Genomic DNA, 16721 nt, shown 5'->3' on the forward strand with positions numbered 1-16721 from the left:
ATCTAGTGTACTTCAAAAAAAAAACTAGAAACTGATCCTCTAGGAAACCAGAAACCAATCTAATCCTCTAGAAAAACCAGAACCCAATCTAGCGTACTCCAAAAAAACTAAAACTAATCCTCTAGAAAAACCAGAAACCAAATTTTTTTTGCAGGGGTAAAGGGAGTTTTATTGCATAGACATAGAGTTATAGTCGAAAGGCCACAAGTCCTGAATACACGGTGGGATCGAGCCTAGCCACACAGCAGTTGCACGCTCAGATCGGCTATACTTTGCCAACCGATCGGCAACTCTATTTTGAAAGCAACTAACTTTTTGAGGAAGAAACTCTCTAGTACCTAGTAAGGCCTTGATCTCCAAGACTATCTGGCCATACGCCGAGCGGATAAGCGCGCCATTTGTTAAGCTGGACAGAGCTTCATAAGAATCCGATTGCACCACCACCGAAGGTCAAAGTGTTGTATCGACAATGCCATGCCTTGCATAATCACATGTAATTCTGCCTCCAGTGGATCATTGCAATGGAAGATGAAACGGTATGTTGCCAACAAGATCTCCCTCTTATCGTTCCTGATAACCATACCAGCAGAGGCCGAACCATCCTCCTGGCAGAAGGAGCCGTCGACCGATAGGGCCAGCTTACCCGACGCCGGGGCCAGCCAAGGAACTGTAGGACCCTTGTTCACCTGGGTTGTAGCATCACTGCCCGAAGAGGGCATCTTTCCTTTTAGAATTTCTTCCGTAGAGAAGCGCCCATCGAGCTTAATAGATTTATAGTAGCTATCCAAGTATCAACGATGGCTGGGACTGGGGGCGCATCCTTCCCATGTGACAACTCATTATGTATTTGCCAAATCTGCCAGATTAACATGATAAGCATATCACGAACATCAGCAGAGCACTTAGAGAGCAAAGTAATGAACCATTCCTTTCCATCCATAATGAGTAGATCATCTCCTGGAGTTGGCTATCTTCTTCGCATATTTACCCACAAAATTCTTGCCTGTGTACATGCAACCAAGGCATGAAACGAATCCTCCTCGACGCCGCATAGCGGACATGTTGATCTTGTCGACAAGTGTCTATATCTCTTGCCTTTCTGTGTTGCTAGCATCCCCGTAGCACACCTCCAGGCAGTAATCTTAATCTTTTGAGGTACCGCAGATTTCCAAACAAGATTCCAGAGGCCTCAATTCCCGTCCAGGCTGGTGCTAGAAGTACCATTGGCAAAGGTAGAATTATGAGCATAAGTAGCCAACTTATAGGCACTTCTCACCGTAAACAAGCCATTCTTTTCCGGAGCCCAAGCTAGGAAATCACACCTCTGGCGCGGCGAGGTTCTAATCTTCAAGATCTATTCAATATCCATTGGCCAAAAAAAATCACTTAGACGGTCATATCTCCATGCACCATTATCATCTAGGAAATCGGCTACCCGATGAAAACGACAATTCCCTTTTGGAGTAATTGGCCGGAATGAGAGAGGTCATGGGATCCAAGGGTCATACCAAGTGCGTATCCATGTACCATTTCCAACTCGCCAAATGACACCGTTCTTAACCAGTTCAAGACCATGCAGAATACCCTTCCAGACCTCAGAGCCATTACATGGAAAGAACGTATCGAATAGTTGGACAGAGGGGTAGTATTTTGCTTTCAGGAGGCGCGCACACAAGCTTTCCGGCATATCCAGAAGCATCCATGCTTGTTTGGCTAACAAGGCCTGGTTGAATGCCCTCATGTCCCTGAAACCCATCCCCCCCCCATGGGTTTTGGGAGCCTCAGCTTGTCCCAACTCATCCAGGCCATTTTCTTCTTCCCATCCTCAACTCCCCACTAGTACTGACATATCATACGTGGTAGATCATCACAGACCGAGGCCGGGAGCTTGAAGACACTCATAACATAGGCCGGAATGGCCTGAGCAACCGACTTAATAAGAATCTCCTTATTCCCAGAGGACATATACTGCTCACTCCACTCAACGAGTATCTTCCTCAAACGTTCCTGTACAGTTTCGAACTATCCTTTATGCATCCGTCCCTTAGGGACCGGCATGCCCAAGTATTTGGGTTCAAACACCTCCTGAGTAATCTCCAGAACACTCTTAACTTCCTGCACCACATTAGGTTGGCAGTTATCTGAAAAAAGGATGGAACACTTGGACGGATTTATCAGTTGTCCCGTCGCCGTCGCAAATGTGTCCAACAAACCTTTCACCGAGGTTGCCTGTTGTTATGTCGCATGGAAAAACAGCAGCGAGTCATCCGCAAACAGGAGGTGAGAGACCTCCGGAGCACCCCTGCTTATTTTGATCCCTTTGAATCCATCTTCCCGTGTAGCCTTATTAATCAGCGAAGAGAGTGCATCAACTACAAAAAGGAAGAGGAAGGGGGGGGGGACAAAGGGTCACCTTGACGTAGTCCCCTAGACGGGAAGAAGGGCTCCAATAATTTCCCATTAAATTTCACTGAATATTTCACCGAAGAGACACACACCATCACAGGTGAGATCCAATGCTGAGAGAAGCCCCACTTAGCTAGAGCCTTCTCTAAAAACTCCCAGTCCATGCGATCATAAGCCTTAGATAAATCAAGCTTGTACGCACATAAGCCTTAGATAAATCAAGCTTGTACGCACATAAGGCTGGAGAGTTATTCTTGACTGGCTGTATTTGGTGGATGCATTCAAAAGCAATGATTGAATTATCAGAAATAAGCCTCCCCGGAATGAATGCACTTTCATTCTCAGAAATGGGCTCGGTGAGGAGGGGCGGAAGTGTATTCACCAAGCACTTAGAAACAATTTTGTATATGAAATTACACAAGCTGATTGGACGGAAATCCTTAAGCTCCTTGGGATGAGGGACTTTAGGGATTAATACAATCATTGTTTTATTGACCCCATAAGGCATAACACCCGAAGAAAAGAATTCCTGCACTGCCGCAATAACTTCAACTTTTAGCAGCACCCAATTCCGTTGATAAAACCTAGCTGGAAACCCATCATAGCCCGGAGCCTTCATTGGTCTGATCTGGAAGAGGGCATTTGAAATCTCCTCCTCAGTGTAAGGTTTACATAACGACTCATTTATCTCCGCAGTGACCATAGGCGTGATACATTCAAGGACCGCAACAGGGGAGAGGGTTGGGTCCATCGTGAAAATCTCCTTAAAATAGGAGAGAGACATCCTTTCCATATCCGTAGGAGCATTGCACCAAGTGCCATCATTTTTATGTAGACGCTATATATAATTCCTCCGCGCATGCCAAACAGCTCTCCTGTGAAGATATTTGGTATTGCCTTCATCCTCTTTTAACCAAGTAATCCGTGAGCGCTGTAGCCAGAGCATCTCCTCTCTATACAGTAGCTCGTCAAGCTAATTCATCTTGGACCCGATAATAGTACGATCTGAACCCGCCAATTGTAGCTCTGTCAGTTGCGCTCGAAGCTGCTCAATCTCTTTCAACACATTGCCAAATTTTGTAGCACTCCACTGTCGGAGTTCCTTCATCAACTCCTTTAAGGAGGAGGCCACTGAACCCAAGCTGCATGCGGGCCGATGTTTATTCCAGGCACCGACGATCACGTCAGGGAGGGTAAGATATTGTTCCCACATTATTTCGTAGCGAGGGCTAGACGCCTGACGCTGCTGGTCCTGCATGCCCTCCATGTTAATCAGGAGGGGACAATGGTCCGAGCACGAGGTGGCCAGGTGGCCAACCCTTGCCAATGGGAACACGTCTCTCCATGCTTCATCCGCACACGCTCGGTCAAACGAACCTGAATGTTACGGTCTGCTGCTTGTCCATTATTGTATGTGAAAGGATTGCCCGAAAAGCCAAGGTCCTCTAGCTCGCAAACTTCCAAGCGTTCCCCAAATGCAGACATCTGAACTTCTGAACGCAATGCCCGTGATAGGTGCTCATGCTGCCACAATGCCTCATTGTAATCGCCACAAACCAGCCATGGCTCACGCGACATTGCTCGTAGCCTACAGAGGTGCTCCCACATGCGGTATCTGTTCTGTACCCGGGGCACCCCATAGACAAAGGTGCCCCTCCAAGCCATACCGGAGCCACCATCTACCACTCGAACATCGATAAACCGACTGCAAGATTCAAGAACTGTCACAGGCAGCGACTCATCCCAAAAGAGAGCTAAGCCGCTGCTTCTCCCATCACTACTTACCCCATGAAAGCCTTTCAAACCAAGTCTCCAACACTTCTTCTCCATTTTTGCAGCTTACCTAGTCTCACATAGGAAGACTAGTTTGGGGTTATTGGCTTTTGAGAGGGCCAAAACCTCACGAACTGTCCGGTAGTTCCAAGATCAGATATTCATTGTGTCCGGCGGTCCTTCCCGAGGGTGGCCGCCGATATCCCCTTACTGTCACTTCCCTTTGAGAGTTTTACTCACTTGCTGCTTGAGTTGCTGCTGGTTGGTGAGGTAGTCTCTCTCAGATCCTTTCCACTGCCATCGGTGATGGAAAGTAATGCATTCGAGTTTCTAGAAGTGTCGAAAGATTCATCCCCATCATCCATGTTCAGCCTCTTTCTTGTGTCTCTCTCCACCTCCATCCCGACACCTAGATTCTTCAACGGACTAGTGGCCGTAGCTAAAATCTCAGGGTCAGTATTACTATGCCCTGGATTTAGCGGCGCAGCGGAGCTCACATTCTTCCCTGTACGAGGCCCAGATGACCTGGTAGGGTTTTGTTCAGTCCGTGATCTGTTAGGCCCGTCAGCATACAGCCAGTCCCCAAATTTCAGCTTCTTCTCATCATGAACACCTAAACCACACTCCTTATGCTCATGGCCAATTAGGCCACTAAACTTACAGAAACGGGCTAGCTTTTCGTAACGAACCAGATAAACATGTTGTTCTCCAGCACGAACAATACTCACAAACTTTGTGAGGGGCTGTAGGATGTCATGATTCACCCTCACCCTGAAATAATCACCACGGATTTTGACGTTTAGACGCATCTCCATAATATCCCCAACACCCTTTAAGAGTTTCTCAACAATCTGCTTCTTACAATAAGGGTCCGGTAGCATGTGTATAAATAGGCAAATGATTGAAAATGACCTCATCTGCACTAATGAAGCCATCATACGGACACAACAGAACTGCCAGGTTACGGAACAGCCATGGCCCTTGCATCGTTATGCGTTCCCAATCACCAAGGCACGAAGCCTGGACAACAAATCGATTGGGACCAACAGGCCGGAATCTCACCCTTTGTGCTGGGTTCCATGCCGCCCTCATGTCCTTGTAGAAGGCCGCCTGAGAGAAGTTCTTATCGGTATGAACCCTAGCTAGGGCTAACCACCTCACACTTTCCTTGATTCCTGGGTCCTCTTCGTCAATCTCCACATCATTGAACTCCTCATCGTTGAGATCCAGTTGATCGAAGAAATTCTCCAGATCGGGATTCGCGGTCGCCGTAGCGCCGCCGCTCGTAGCAGAGTTGGCGCCCGAGGGGGAAGCCATCAGGTCTCGATCAGGGGAACAACCAGGGCCGATGAGGGCGTCGCTCCGGCCGGACTCCGAGGGGTGAGACTCTGGGGCATTCGGATCGCCTTAGAGGAAGAAAACCCTAATCGCAGGAGCATAGGGGAAAAAACTCTCGTGCAGTAGTTAGGACTAATTCAAAGATCAATCTCTCAAAGAATCCCGAGGCCGTACGTGTATCTCCAATGCTTTCTCTTCCCAATCCCTTCGATCCCACATGTCTTCTCTTTCAGGATGTGCACCTCCGCTCGATCCAGCAAATACTACATGGTAGTACTGGAGCCCTGCCTCACACCCCTCTCGATGCTGCCCTCCATTATAATCTTGATGCAGCTTATACTAGGCTTGTGGCGCTGAAACTATCGGGGCTGCGGAGCCAACTTACATCTCCCAAGGATCTGTCCATCTCCACTATCCAAGCATGCCCATTCTCTTCAATCTAGATCGAGGCCTTCGTTTCCTCTCGGCTGGTGCATGGAATTCGATTAAGCAGTCAGTGAGGCTTCCCCGTCCCTTTCCTCCAAACAATGGTGGGTTCATTGTGCCTCACAAGCGTCTCACGCAGTATAGCTGGTAGGTGTGGATGGATTACACGTCAATCCAGTGGTCTTCAACAGCAGCGAAGCATGATGTTATCTAGCACTGTTCTTTCAGATTTTAATTAGATGATGAAAAGCGTATGGAGAATCGGAGATGCATTGACCTTCACTTGTGAGGGGCCAGTTTTGCTGAGACCGTTCAAGCCCGTACATATATATTACAGTTTTGCTAAAGCACATCTGGATGTGCCATAAGTATTGCACATCTAACTCCTATATCATTGATTTTACACGAAGATTCGTATGGATATTTTCTTTCCTCTTTTCTTTTTTTATACTTGATCAAGTTACTTAGATGTGCAATAACTATGACACGTCTAGATGTGCAATAACTATTACCTTACTATAGCTTTTAGTTTACAGTACAACGCCTTATGCACTACTAATCCATGTCTTTCCAATGCCTACTTAGTTTCTTTCTGCCCCTTCTAATGCAGGTCCACATATATGTGTGATGGCGCACACGAAACTATTATTTGCACTACGTTGTGGCCAAGAAGGAATACACATGGCCACTGCCGAGGAACGATGCTTCATCAGGTGCGCATTTGTATTTTTTTTTTTTTTGAGGAGCAACGGCAGGTGTTCTGCCAATTCATTAAGTAGAGGGAAAGGGCCAAGGTCCCAGGTTGTCATACAGATCATCTCCAAAGCCGGAGGCTGGCTGAAAGAGAGCACCTCAAAACTCGAATCAGATCAAAAACTAAAGAGAAGAGAAGAAAGAAAATAAGAGGGGGCGCACAACCGCAGCTGTTTGCCGCCCAAAAAAGTGAAGTCTCCTCTCTGCGCATTTGTATTTAGTGTTGGAAAAATATCTCTGCTTTGAACTGGTAGAAAAATCCATGCCTATGACTATCAGTACGAAATTGTACAAGGCCAAGGATCACCCAGTATTCAATTTTTTTACAGGCTGTGTGAAATTCATGATGGGAATGACCGAACCCCTTTATAGTGTCCAATATAACCAAGCATCCAAGAGAAATTTATACAGATGAAAAATACAGGGCAGTCATCATGACCTGTTTCTTTAATAACAATACAGAACACATCCATGTAGTATGTAATAATACATGAAAGCAAATTCATCACATAAGACCATAATCCATGTCATGCATATGCAGTCTATGATCTGAATTTGAATTTTACACATGTCTATACATGTGGTTCAAGTGCATCCACCCACGCAAGAAAACGTACGAAAACATTTCGAAAAAATCTGGAACTTTGTGGTAATGAAAAAATCTGGAATTTTACACATGTCTATACATGTGGTTCAAGTGCATCCACCGACGCAAGAAAACGTACGAAAACATTTCGAAAAAATCTGGAACTTTGTGGTAATGATCATCAACAAATGTTAGAGAGGCTTGCCAAGTTTGATGGTCAATTGACATCCGAGGAGAGCTGTACAAATAAACATTACAAATTTTGGACAAACAGTGCACATACATTTTGACTATTTTTGAGTAATTTTGTTTTTTTTTCTTGTAGAGCTCCTCGGATGTCATTTGACCACCAAAGTTTGCAAGCCTCTCTAAAATTTGTTCATGATCATTTCCACAAAGTTTCAGATTTTTCTGAAATGTTTCAGTATGTTTTCTTGTGTGGGTGCATCGAGGGTGGGTGTAGAAAAACCACTCTCTATTTCCTTGTATGCACGATTCTTTGCTATGTTGTTGAACAAAGGATCTCTTCAAATTGTGGCGTTCTTCAAATACCGAATCTAGAAGATTGTATCGTTTGTTTAATTCTAACTTATTTGTTGTATCTTTGCTTGGTTGAATAAGCGTGTTCGTTATTTCCCAGCTATTTTCACTTACTCAATTAATATGAAGGATATATGAACTGTGAAACATAAGAAGTATCTGAGAATGTTTTTCTAATTGTGTTTCCAAGATTCTGATAGATTACACGAGTAACAATCTTATATAAGATGCACATAAGTTTTTTTAAGCACACAATAGGTAATATTATTTATGAAATACATTTCATAAATGAATATCATTGGTAACTGTGATAATATTTATAAATAGTCACATGTATTAAAGTTCATGATTATACGCATATGAGTAAGTCCAAATGCCAGTGTCCCGATCGGAAGCGCTGGTGCCAGGTCCATGATACAGATCAATCGATTCCAGGGGACTGCCAGACGAACTGGTTTCTCACGACTGGAGATCGGCGATGCTCTAGACGAGGCCCTAGCAGTGGTGCCGGCGGGCGTAGTTGCTTCCAATCCGATCCCATCGGCTGATCATCCTGATGCCGTGAAGAGCAACAGGTACACGCTCACCCTGACGTGTGGTGCCGTTCGTTTCGATCAGGATTCCGCAAGACAAGAAGGCAGGATTCAAGAACACGCCCACGCCCCTACTGTGCTTTAATCTCCAAGAGCAAGGATCCTTTTTCAATTCATGTTCTTGTATTTGAATGATATAGTCATGTAGTCATTACATCAAAATGATCTCTTGGACAAGTCCTAATATCTTACAAGCCTGGTCTAATCCGTTCATCGGCGCGGAATCATGATCACACTCTCATCGTCCCTGTCTGGGTCCTACCAATCTAAACTAAGCAAAATGTATGTTGCAAGATCAGTAATCTTGAACTCGGATATGTAACCCGTTGGGAGCTTCCACCCGGGGGAATTTCAGTATGGTGTTCTTGCCTTCCTCCTCCCATCTGCAACATCAAGACCGAATGACAAATATTTGTTGTTAGTAAAGAATAATGCCGGAGTTGTTCTCTTAGCAACCGAGCGTGGAGTAACAAAGGAACATACCTGTATCGAGTCACAAAATAGTGTAGGAAAGTTGCAATCTCAGCCGTGCCCATCTCCTTCCCGGGGCACATCCGGCCGCCTCCCCCGAACAACATGAAGTGTGGGTGTGATTCCATGTTCTTCTCCTGTATATTTTTAGTAGGTAGCACAAGATTAGAACATCCTATGTTGTGGTGGTATGTTTGAGTAGGTAGTAAAGATCATAATTGTCCGCTCTTTTGCTTACCAGCCATCTCCATGGGTTGAAGGACATCGGGTCAGGGTACATGAACGAATCGTAGTTTATTTCCCTTGTGTAAACATAGATTCTCCAGCCTTTTGGAATGACATACCCTAAAACAATTGGTGAATCGTGGGTAAATGACACCCTAGTCGCATTAGAACATACTTAATATTTACATAGAAAATGCAGAAATGGCAGGATAATTTGCAAGCATAACTCACCATTCATTTCTACATTCTGAGTAATTTTTCTCAGCAGCCCATTCACGACTGTGGCTAATCTTAGCGTCTCAAATATGACCTGCAAGGTAGAAGTATCCATGGGTACATCATGATCATACTAATAGTAAGTTCGTGCTCTCACTTCATTATTGTGTGTGTTTGATCTCCTACATACAGCTCGAGTGAAGACCATGGACTTGAAATCCTCGTAGTTGATAGCCTCCTCCGGCGATTTTCCCTTCCTAATATCAAGATGCTCTCTCTACATTCAGAAGTGAAAAGACAATCACTAAACTCTTGAAGCACATGATCTTTTCTTTGAAATCAAATTTGTCTTTTGCTCGCAAAAACAATATTAATTTGTCTTCAGAGTATGTGCACATACCCTTAGTTCTTGGAGAGCCTGTGGATGGTCGGACAGGTACTTGACAGCCATCATTGAGGTCGTCGACATGGTCTCATACCCGTCGTAAATAATGGTGATGATCAAGTCAATGATCTGCTCATCACTGAGCTTTTCCCTGGTCCCATCATCACCACTTCTCAATAGAGCCTCCAACATGTCACCGTGAGCTTGATTAGAGGACCTCCGCTCCGCGATCATCTTCTCTAGCATGGACACGAACTTCTTCCTCGCCTGCAAGCCCTGGTAATACCTGGTCCCTGGAAGGTTGATGGGCAAGGAAATGGTGCCGAGCGCAAGGGTGTAGAGCTCTGTATTGAGGGCATTAGAGAGCGGGCCCGCGGTGATGCCGGCGATTTGCCTGAGCATAGATAGCGAGGTCATCTAAAAGGGAAAGTCAGTCAGCAACGATATGAGCAGATAAGATTCTGTGATATATTATTGGCATGCCCATGCAAGGAGATGCTTCTAGGAAACTCTGCAACAACCACAAAAGCGGCAAATGGGAATGACGGTGTCCCGAAATGTGTTACTCTTTTTTTAGCAAGGAGATAGTATAAAACGTTGCAACAACCACTTTGGATTTTACCCCGTTACTGAGTTACAACTTTGAGTTTGTACCAATTTTTTATGTGTCCCTAAATGTGATATATCAAATTTTTGTGGTAGTTCTGAGGTCAGTTACCCATTTCTTTTTTAGGGCAAAGTAATACGAAAAGCGAGCATTTCTTTGGTAACTACTGACTGACCTCCTTGGTCTTTGCCTGGATGTCGACGACGGAGCCAGACCATCCATCAAGGTGGGAGCGCATGAAGGCATCCATCTTGGGGAGAAGGTTGGTGCGGATCGCGGTGGGGTGCACGAGGCTGAGCATGGCGCCGCGGATGAACCGGTGCAATGGGCCATGCAAGGCACCGATGTTGTTGGGGCCGAGAATGTCGAGCATGGACTGCGGATAGCCGGGGACCAGGCCGCCGGACTCACCCTGGAGCAGCATGCGGCGGTTGAGCTCGGGGTCCATGCACACCACCGTGGGGCACCCTAGGACGTGCGTCCGAAAAATCCTCCCGTATCTGCAGCAGCGCACGGATTAATTCCTCGTAGTACTTTCGAAGAAGACTTATATGATATGGAGTATTATATTCTTTCGTTTCTTAATATTACCTTCGTCCCAAAAAAGTTGTCTTATATTTATTTAGAGACGAATGAATCTAGCACTAAAACATGTCTAGATACATCCATCCATATTTAGACAAATGTAAAACTAGCTTTTTGAGACGAAGGAAATAGCAAGCTAAGAAAAAAGTTTGTCTCTTCACCGGGATACCTGAAATCCCGGTGAAGAGACATGTCCGTCCGGACATTAGTAGCTACTACTCTGAGAAAGAAAATGCATCATCAACATCAACCATCCGAGAAAGCGGCAAGTTGACGGACGTACCTGAGCCTCCTCTCCTTCATGAAGCTCGGGCCCTGCTTGAGGAACCGGGTGGTCTCGCCGAACAGCGGCCACCCCATTGTCCCCGGCGGCAGGCACCCATTCCCTCTCCTGCCGTACCTTACCTCGTTCCACCAAAGCAGCAAGCTGCTCGCAACAACCACAACGCCGATCAACACCAGGAGGAGCGACATCTTCTTCTCCTCCTTACTGCCTCCACTCCTCTGCCTCTTGGTTCAAGAGGCAGGTGATCCCTACTGCTTGTGTGTGTACTGGAGGAGTTAGGCCGGGGCGGAGGGGCCGTCTTATATTCGGCGATTAAGGAGATAATCACATGCAGATTCGTAATTAGCATCCATCTAATATTCGGCGATTAAGGAGAGAATCGCATGCAGATTGGTAATCTCTATATTCATCTTTTGGAGTATCATTTTTTTTAGTATTAAAAGCACGAGTTGAGTTGGATCCAAACAATATCAGCCATTCAACCGTACAAATCCGACGGTTCAGATTTGTCTATGTTCTAGTGTCAACACCAACAACGCCTAATCCTCACCGTTAATCCTCTTCATCTGACGGCCCATATTCATCCAATAAGGTACTCTCTCTTATCCCCGAAAGAGCGGCGGTTAATTTGAGAATCGCATGCAGATTGGTAATACTCGGCCATTAAGGATTGAATCACCATTAATCTCTTCCGAAGTTCCCTCCTTGAGAGGGGGGGGGGGGGGGGGTTCTATTGGAGTGGTGCGGACGCACAATGGTAATATAGCATGGGGCATTAATGAAGGAGAGAGTGAGGCAAGAGGTGAGTGGGAGGTTCCAAAAAGTTCTTGAAAAAACTTGTGAAAAACTCCAGAATAATATTTGAGTTCATAAACGCTATAGGATTGTCCAAGGTGGCTGCCCAATGTGGGCCAAAAGAGGCCCAAAGGAGCGCCACCTTAGGACGGAACGCGAAGGCAAATTAGACATGGGGAGGGGCAATCACTTTGCCCCTTGGTTCGGCTGTGTGTGTGTGTGGAGAGAGAGACCCCATCAACTCCAAAAATGATCTCTTTCACATACTACCTACATTCTTGTTCCTAGATGTGGAAGCGTTGTCGGGTTATTACTTCGGAACGCGTGAATGTCTCGAAGGGGTCATTTACTTTGACTCTTGACCGGCTGATCATCTCGAAGAATTTCTCGTGGCTAGGGGGTATAAACCTACCCACGGGAATTGTCGCGCTTCACCGATTGAATAAACTACTTCCGCTACTTTGCTCGTTGATGAGATTGATCTTACCGGCACCTTCATAATGTTCCTGGGTGTGATCATGTATCATAAATTTTTATTGGGCAACATGTTCACCTACACACGGTCCTCCCACCATCATGGGATCACGACCGTAGCATTCCCACACCGCCCTGCTCCCTCACGGCCGCATCCGCTTGTCCCACATACGTTTAGGAAGACCGCGCCCCATGACGGTACGCCTCGTTGTAGTGATGGTATGGTGAAGAGAGAGCATGCTCTCTTGTTAGTCACCATGACTACGCCAACGAAGCAGAGCAACAACTCCCACCGCACAAGGACAACGCCTCCCTGATAGCCGAACTGCAGCCCGGCACTCTCCAGCCTCCAACTCATTCAAAAATTGTATCCGAGACTCTACTTCCTTCATTTTATTGCATATTTGTTCTTTACACTCGTACTGTTCAGACAATTGTATTTTTATCTATCTATCATTTGACATGCAACTCTGCTGCATGTGTGGTTCGACAAGAAAAAGAGAGTTGAAGCTATCCACATCATACGCCTTTGTTCATTTCGGAATTGGTAGAACAAAAGAACACAGGAGCATGTTGTTGCCTATTATCCCGGCTACCTAGTGAACCTATAACATCTATACTATCGCTATTTTCCTATGTTTATACAGGCATCAAATTTCTAATCTAATCTATTCATCGGCGCAGAATCGCGCTCTCATCGTCTTTGTCTTTGTCATATCTATCTAAACTCTGCAAAATGTTTCTTGGAAGAGTTCAGTAATCTTGAACTCGGATATGCAGCCCGTTGGGAGCTTCCACCCGGGGGAATTTCAAGATGGTGTTCTTGCCTTCTTCCTCCCATCTGCAACATCAAACAAAATGCAAGCATCTGATGTTAGTAAAAATGACGCTGGAGCTGCCCTTAGCTAGCAATCGGATCGACGTGGATTAATGAGAGGTTGAACATACCTGTATCGGGTCACGAAATAGTGGAGGAAAGTCGTGATCTCCACCGTTCCCACCTCCTTCCCGGGGCACATCCGGCCGCCCCCTCCGAACAACATGAAGTGCGGGTGCGATTCCATGTTCTTCTCCTGAACATTTTTAGTAGGCAAAAAAAGGTTAGAACTTCCTCTGCTGTGGTGATATGCTCTTGTACTGGTGCTTTGATGGTAATTAATATTTTCCGCTCTTCTACTTACCAGCCATCTCCACGGATTAAAGGTCATCGGGTCAGGATACATGAACGGATCGTAGTTTATCTCCCTTGTGTAAACATAGATTCTCCAGCCTTTTGGAATGACATACCCTGGGAAAAAAATCGATAGTACACCAATTAGAACTGACCTATTCCTTTTCCTAGAAAATGCTTTAGTGGCAGAGTAATTTCCAACCATAACTCACCATTCATTTCTACATCCTTAATAGTTTTCCTCAGCAGTCCATTCACAACTGTGGCTAATCTTAGCGTCTCAAAAATGGCCTGCATAGAATTGTCCATGAGTACATCATGATCATACTCATATTATACTACTACTCTGACTTTATCTTTTGTGTCTGATCTCCTACTTACAGCTCGAGTGAAAGTCATGGACTTGACATCATCGTAGCTGATGGCTTCGTCCGGCGATTTTCCCTTCCTGATATCAAGATGCTCTCTCTGCATTCAAAGGTGACAAGACCATCAATAAACTCTAGAAGTACATGATCTTTGCCATGGAACGAAAATTGATTTGCAGAGTATGTGTGCACACCCTAAGTTCTTCGAGGGCCCGCGGATGTTCTGACAGGTACTTGACAGCCATCATTGAGGTCGTCGACATGGTCTCGTACCCAGAGTAGATGAGGGCGATGAGCAAGTCAATGATCTGCTCATCGCTAATCTTTTCCCTGGTGCCGTCATCGCCGCTTCTCAAGAGAGCATCCAACATGTCATCGTGAGCATCACCAGAGGATCGCCGTTCCGCGATCATCTGCTCTAGAATGGACACGAGCTTCTTCCTTGCCTGAAAGCCTTGGTAGTAGCTGGTCCCTGGGAGGTTGATGGGCAAGGAGATGGTGCCGAGCACAAGCGTGTACAGCTCCGTCTTGAGGGCGTCAGAGAGTGGGCCGGCCGTGACGCCGGCGATCTGCCTGAGTGCAGACAGCAAGGCCATCTGAAAGGGAAAGGGAAAGTCAGTTAGATATGATACGAGGACACATGATTCTGTGATATCTTTTGCCATGCTCAAGCAGGGAGATGAGATGCTTCTATGAAACTCTGCAACCACCACAAAAACGGCAAACGGGTAATGATGATGTCCTGAAATGTGATGCTCTGTTTTTGCAGTGAGATACAACAACCACTTTGGAATGTGTAGAGTAATGCTGTCACTGAAACAAGGCTATTTTTATCACCGATACATCTGGCGTCCACCAAGCTAGCATTCGCAAAACAATTAACAGGCGAAATGTATTTGAACAAAATTTTCTCGGTAGCATGAAAGGATGCAAAATATTTTCAGAGCAGAGCAGTGAACTAATCTGTGGGGGACAGAGAAATAACATGGAGGCTTTTTTTTTTGCAAAAAAACTGCCTCTAGATGTACAGGTGGCCTGTGTGGTATACCTCCTTGGTCTTGGCCTGGACGTCGACAACGGTGCCGGCCCAGCCGCAGAGGTGGTCGCGCATGAAGGCGTCGATCTTGGGGAGGAGGCTTTGCCGGAGCGCGGCGGGGCGGACGAGGCCGACCATGGCACCACGCATGACGCGGTGCAGCTGGCCGTGCACGGCGGCGATATTGTTGCGGCCGAGGATGTCGAGCATGGACTGCGGGTAGCCGGGCACCAGGCCGCCGGCCTCGCCCTGCAGCAGCATCCGGCGGTTGAGCTCCGGGTCCATGCACACCACCGTGGGGCAACCCAGGATGTGCGTCCGGAACAGCCTCCCGTACCTGCAGCAGCGCCTCCATTACTATTCCTCGTTCAGAACAAGATTAACATCCCATGTTTTTCTTACTGGCAAGCAAGCAAGAAGACACAAAGATTTGCCCACAATTTTAGTCATGATGGAACATGGAACATGGAAGTATCAGCTACAGTAGTATGATTATGATCCGCTTTTGATCTGTGATAATACTAGTAATTTAGAAATGGTGCTTTGGGAGCTGGAACAGTGATGAGCGTGTGTTATTATGTGAGCTTTTGGGGGACACAGCTTGATGCTCCTCTTTCTTTACGGATCACTTTTCACGGCCGGAAAGTTGCTGCCAAACCGGCACATTCCCGGCGTTAACAGATTCGTGTGTGCGAGTATGCTATGCTTGTCGCAATTCTTGGGAAAATATTAGAGGTGGTTCTCAATTATTGGACAGCATCCGTTTCAACGCGGCAACAAAATCTCCCAAATCCCGGTGAAGAGACAGACATGTCCAGACTCGAGACACGGGAGGAAGAAGACGGAAGCAAGAATGCAGAGCCATATCGTCGACCATGCGGACTAGTACGTACCTGAGCCTCCTCTGCTTCATGAAGCTCGGGCCCTGCTTGAGGAACTCGGTGGTCTCGCCGAAGAGCGGCCACCCCATTGTCCCCGGCGGCAAGCGGCCCTCCTTCCTCCGGCCGTACCTGACCTCGTTCCACCGCAGCAGCAGGCTGCTCGCGAGCACCACGCCGACCACAACGCCGACAAGCACAAGGAGGAGCGCCATCTTCTTCCTCTGCCTCCGCCTCCTCTGGTTTCTTTGATGCTCTGCTTGGGTTCAAGAGGCAGAGCGGTGTCTGTGTTGGCAACAAGTATTGCTCTTGCTTGGTAGGCAGAGAGGACGCCCTTTTATACAGGGAGGGGAGGCCACACTCCACAGCAAAGATGAAAGGGGGGAGAAGATTCCGCCTCCGCCTCCGCCTAATTATCCACCCCTTGCTGTAAAAAACGGAGGGACGTCCGTTTCTTTTCCGACGAGGGTCCCCATTCCAAGGCGAGGTCTTGACCATGGAGGGGAGGAGGAGCGGATCAAGACGATGGTCAGATCATCAGATGGCATTGACAACTGCGACGCGCACCGCACCGCACCGCACCAGAGAAAATTGTGCACAAACCAACAAAATAGCGGCGATGGAGATAGAGGTGGTGGAGAGAGATGAGATGAGCAGGAGGCCTGCTGCGGCTAGGGATAGTAGATAGGATAGGAGGGAGGCGCATGCTTGGCCTCGACGCGCACCGCCGTCCGTGTGCGTGTCGGTTTGCGCCCATCTGGTCAAAAGGTGGCCTGCCCAGACGATGGGATCCGGTGTGTGCGCGCGCG

At 46.8% G+C, this 16721-nt stretch overlaps 2 protein-coding genes across 2 annotated transcripts; both read right to left on the bottom strand.

The window, feature by feature from the left end:
- Positions 1 to 8710: 8710 nt before the first annotated feature.
- On the bottom strand, positions 8711 to 11577 carry LOC123048179 (cytochrome P450 85A1-like). The gene is made up of 8 exons (XM_044471332.1): positions 11188 to 11577; positions 10495 to 10819; positions 9728 to 10129; positions 9518 to 9604; positions 9343 to 9421; positions 9125 to 9231; positions 8899 to 9023; positions 8711 to 8798 (listed from the first exon to the last, which is right to left on the bottom strand). The coding sequence occupies exons 1-8, from the start codon at positions 11376 to 11378 to the stop codon at positions 8711 to 8713; spliced, it is 1404 nt and encodes a 467-aa protein (XP_044327267.1). The 5' UTR covers positions 11379 to 11577.
- A 1393-nt stretch (positions 11578 to 12970) lies between these two features.
- LOC123051001 (cytochrome P450 85A1) lies at positions 12971 to 16411 on the bottom strand. The gene is made up of 8 exons (XM_044473729.1): positions 15928 to 16411; positions 15047 to 15371; positions 14193 to 14594; positions 14012 to 14098; positions 13843 to 13921; positions 13641 to 13747; positions 13408 to 13532; positions 12971 to 13300 (listed from the first exon to the last, which is right to left on the bottom strand). Exons 1-8 carry the CDS (start codon positions 16125 to 16127, stop codon positions 13213 to 13215), a joined length of 1413 nt encoding a protein of 470 aa, XP_044329664.1. The 5' UTR covers positions 16128 to 16411; the 3' UTR covers positions 12971 to 13212.
- Between the last annotated feature and the right edge of the window lie 310 nt (positions 16412 to 16721).

The sequence above is a fragment of the Triticum aestivum genome, chromosome 2D (genome assembly GCF_018294505.1).
Source record: "Triticum aestivum cultivar Chinese Spring chromosome 2D, IWGSC CS RefSeq v2.1, whole genome shotgun sequence".
Taxonomy (NCBI): domain Eukaryota; kingdom Viridiplantae; phylum Streptophyta; class Magnoliopsida; order Poales; family Poaceae; genus Triticum; species Triticum aestivum.

Coding starts and splice junctions, on each gene's coding strand:
- LOC123051001 (XM_044473729.1), bottom strand. CDS start 16,127: ATGGCGCTCCTCCTTGTGCTTGTCGGCGTTGTGGTCGGCGTGGTGCTC. Junction 15,372..15,927: donor ATGAAGCAGAGGAGGCTCAG/GTACGTACTAGT, acceptor GCGCTGCTGCAG/GTACGGGAGGCTGTTCCGGA. Junction 14,595..15,046: donor TCCAGGCCAAGACCAAGGAG/GTATACCACACA, acceptor TTTCCCTTTCAG/ATGGCCTTGCTGTCTGCACT.
- LOC123048179 (XM_044471332.1), bottom strand. CDS start 11,378: ATGTCGCTCCTCCTGGTGTTGATCGGCGTTGTGGTTGTTGCGAGCAGC. Junction 10,820..11,187: donor ATGAAGGAGAGGAGGCTCAG/GTACGTCCGTCA, acceptor GCGCTGCTGCAG/ATACGGGAGGATTTTTCGGA. Junction 9,232..9,342: donor TCAGAATGTAGAAATGAATG/GTGAGTTATGCT, acceptor CAATTGTTTTAG/GGTATGTCATTCCAAAAGGC.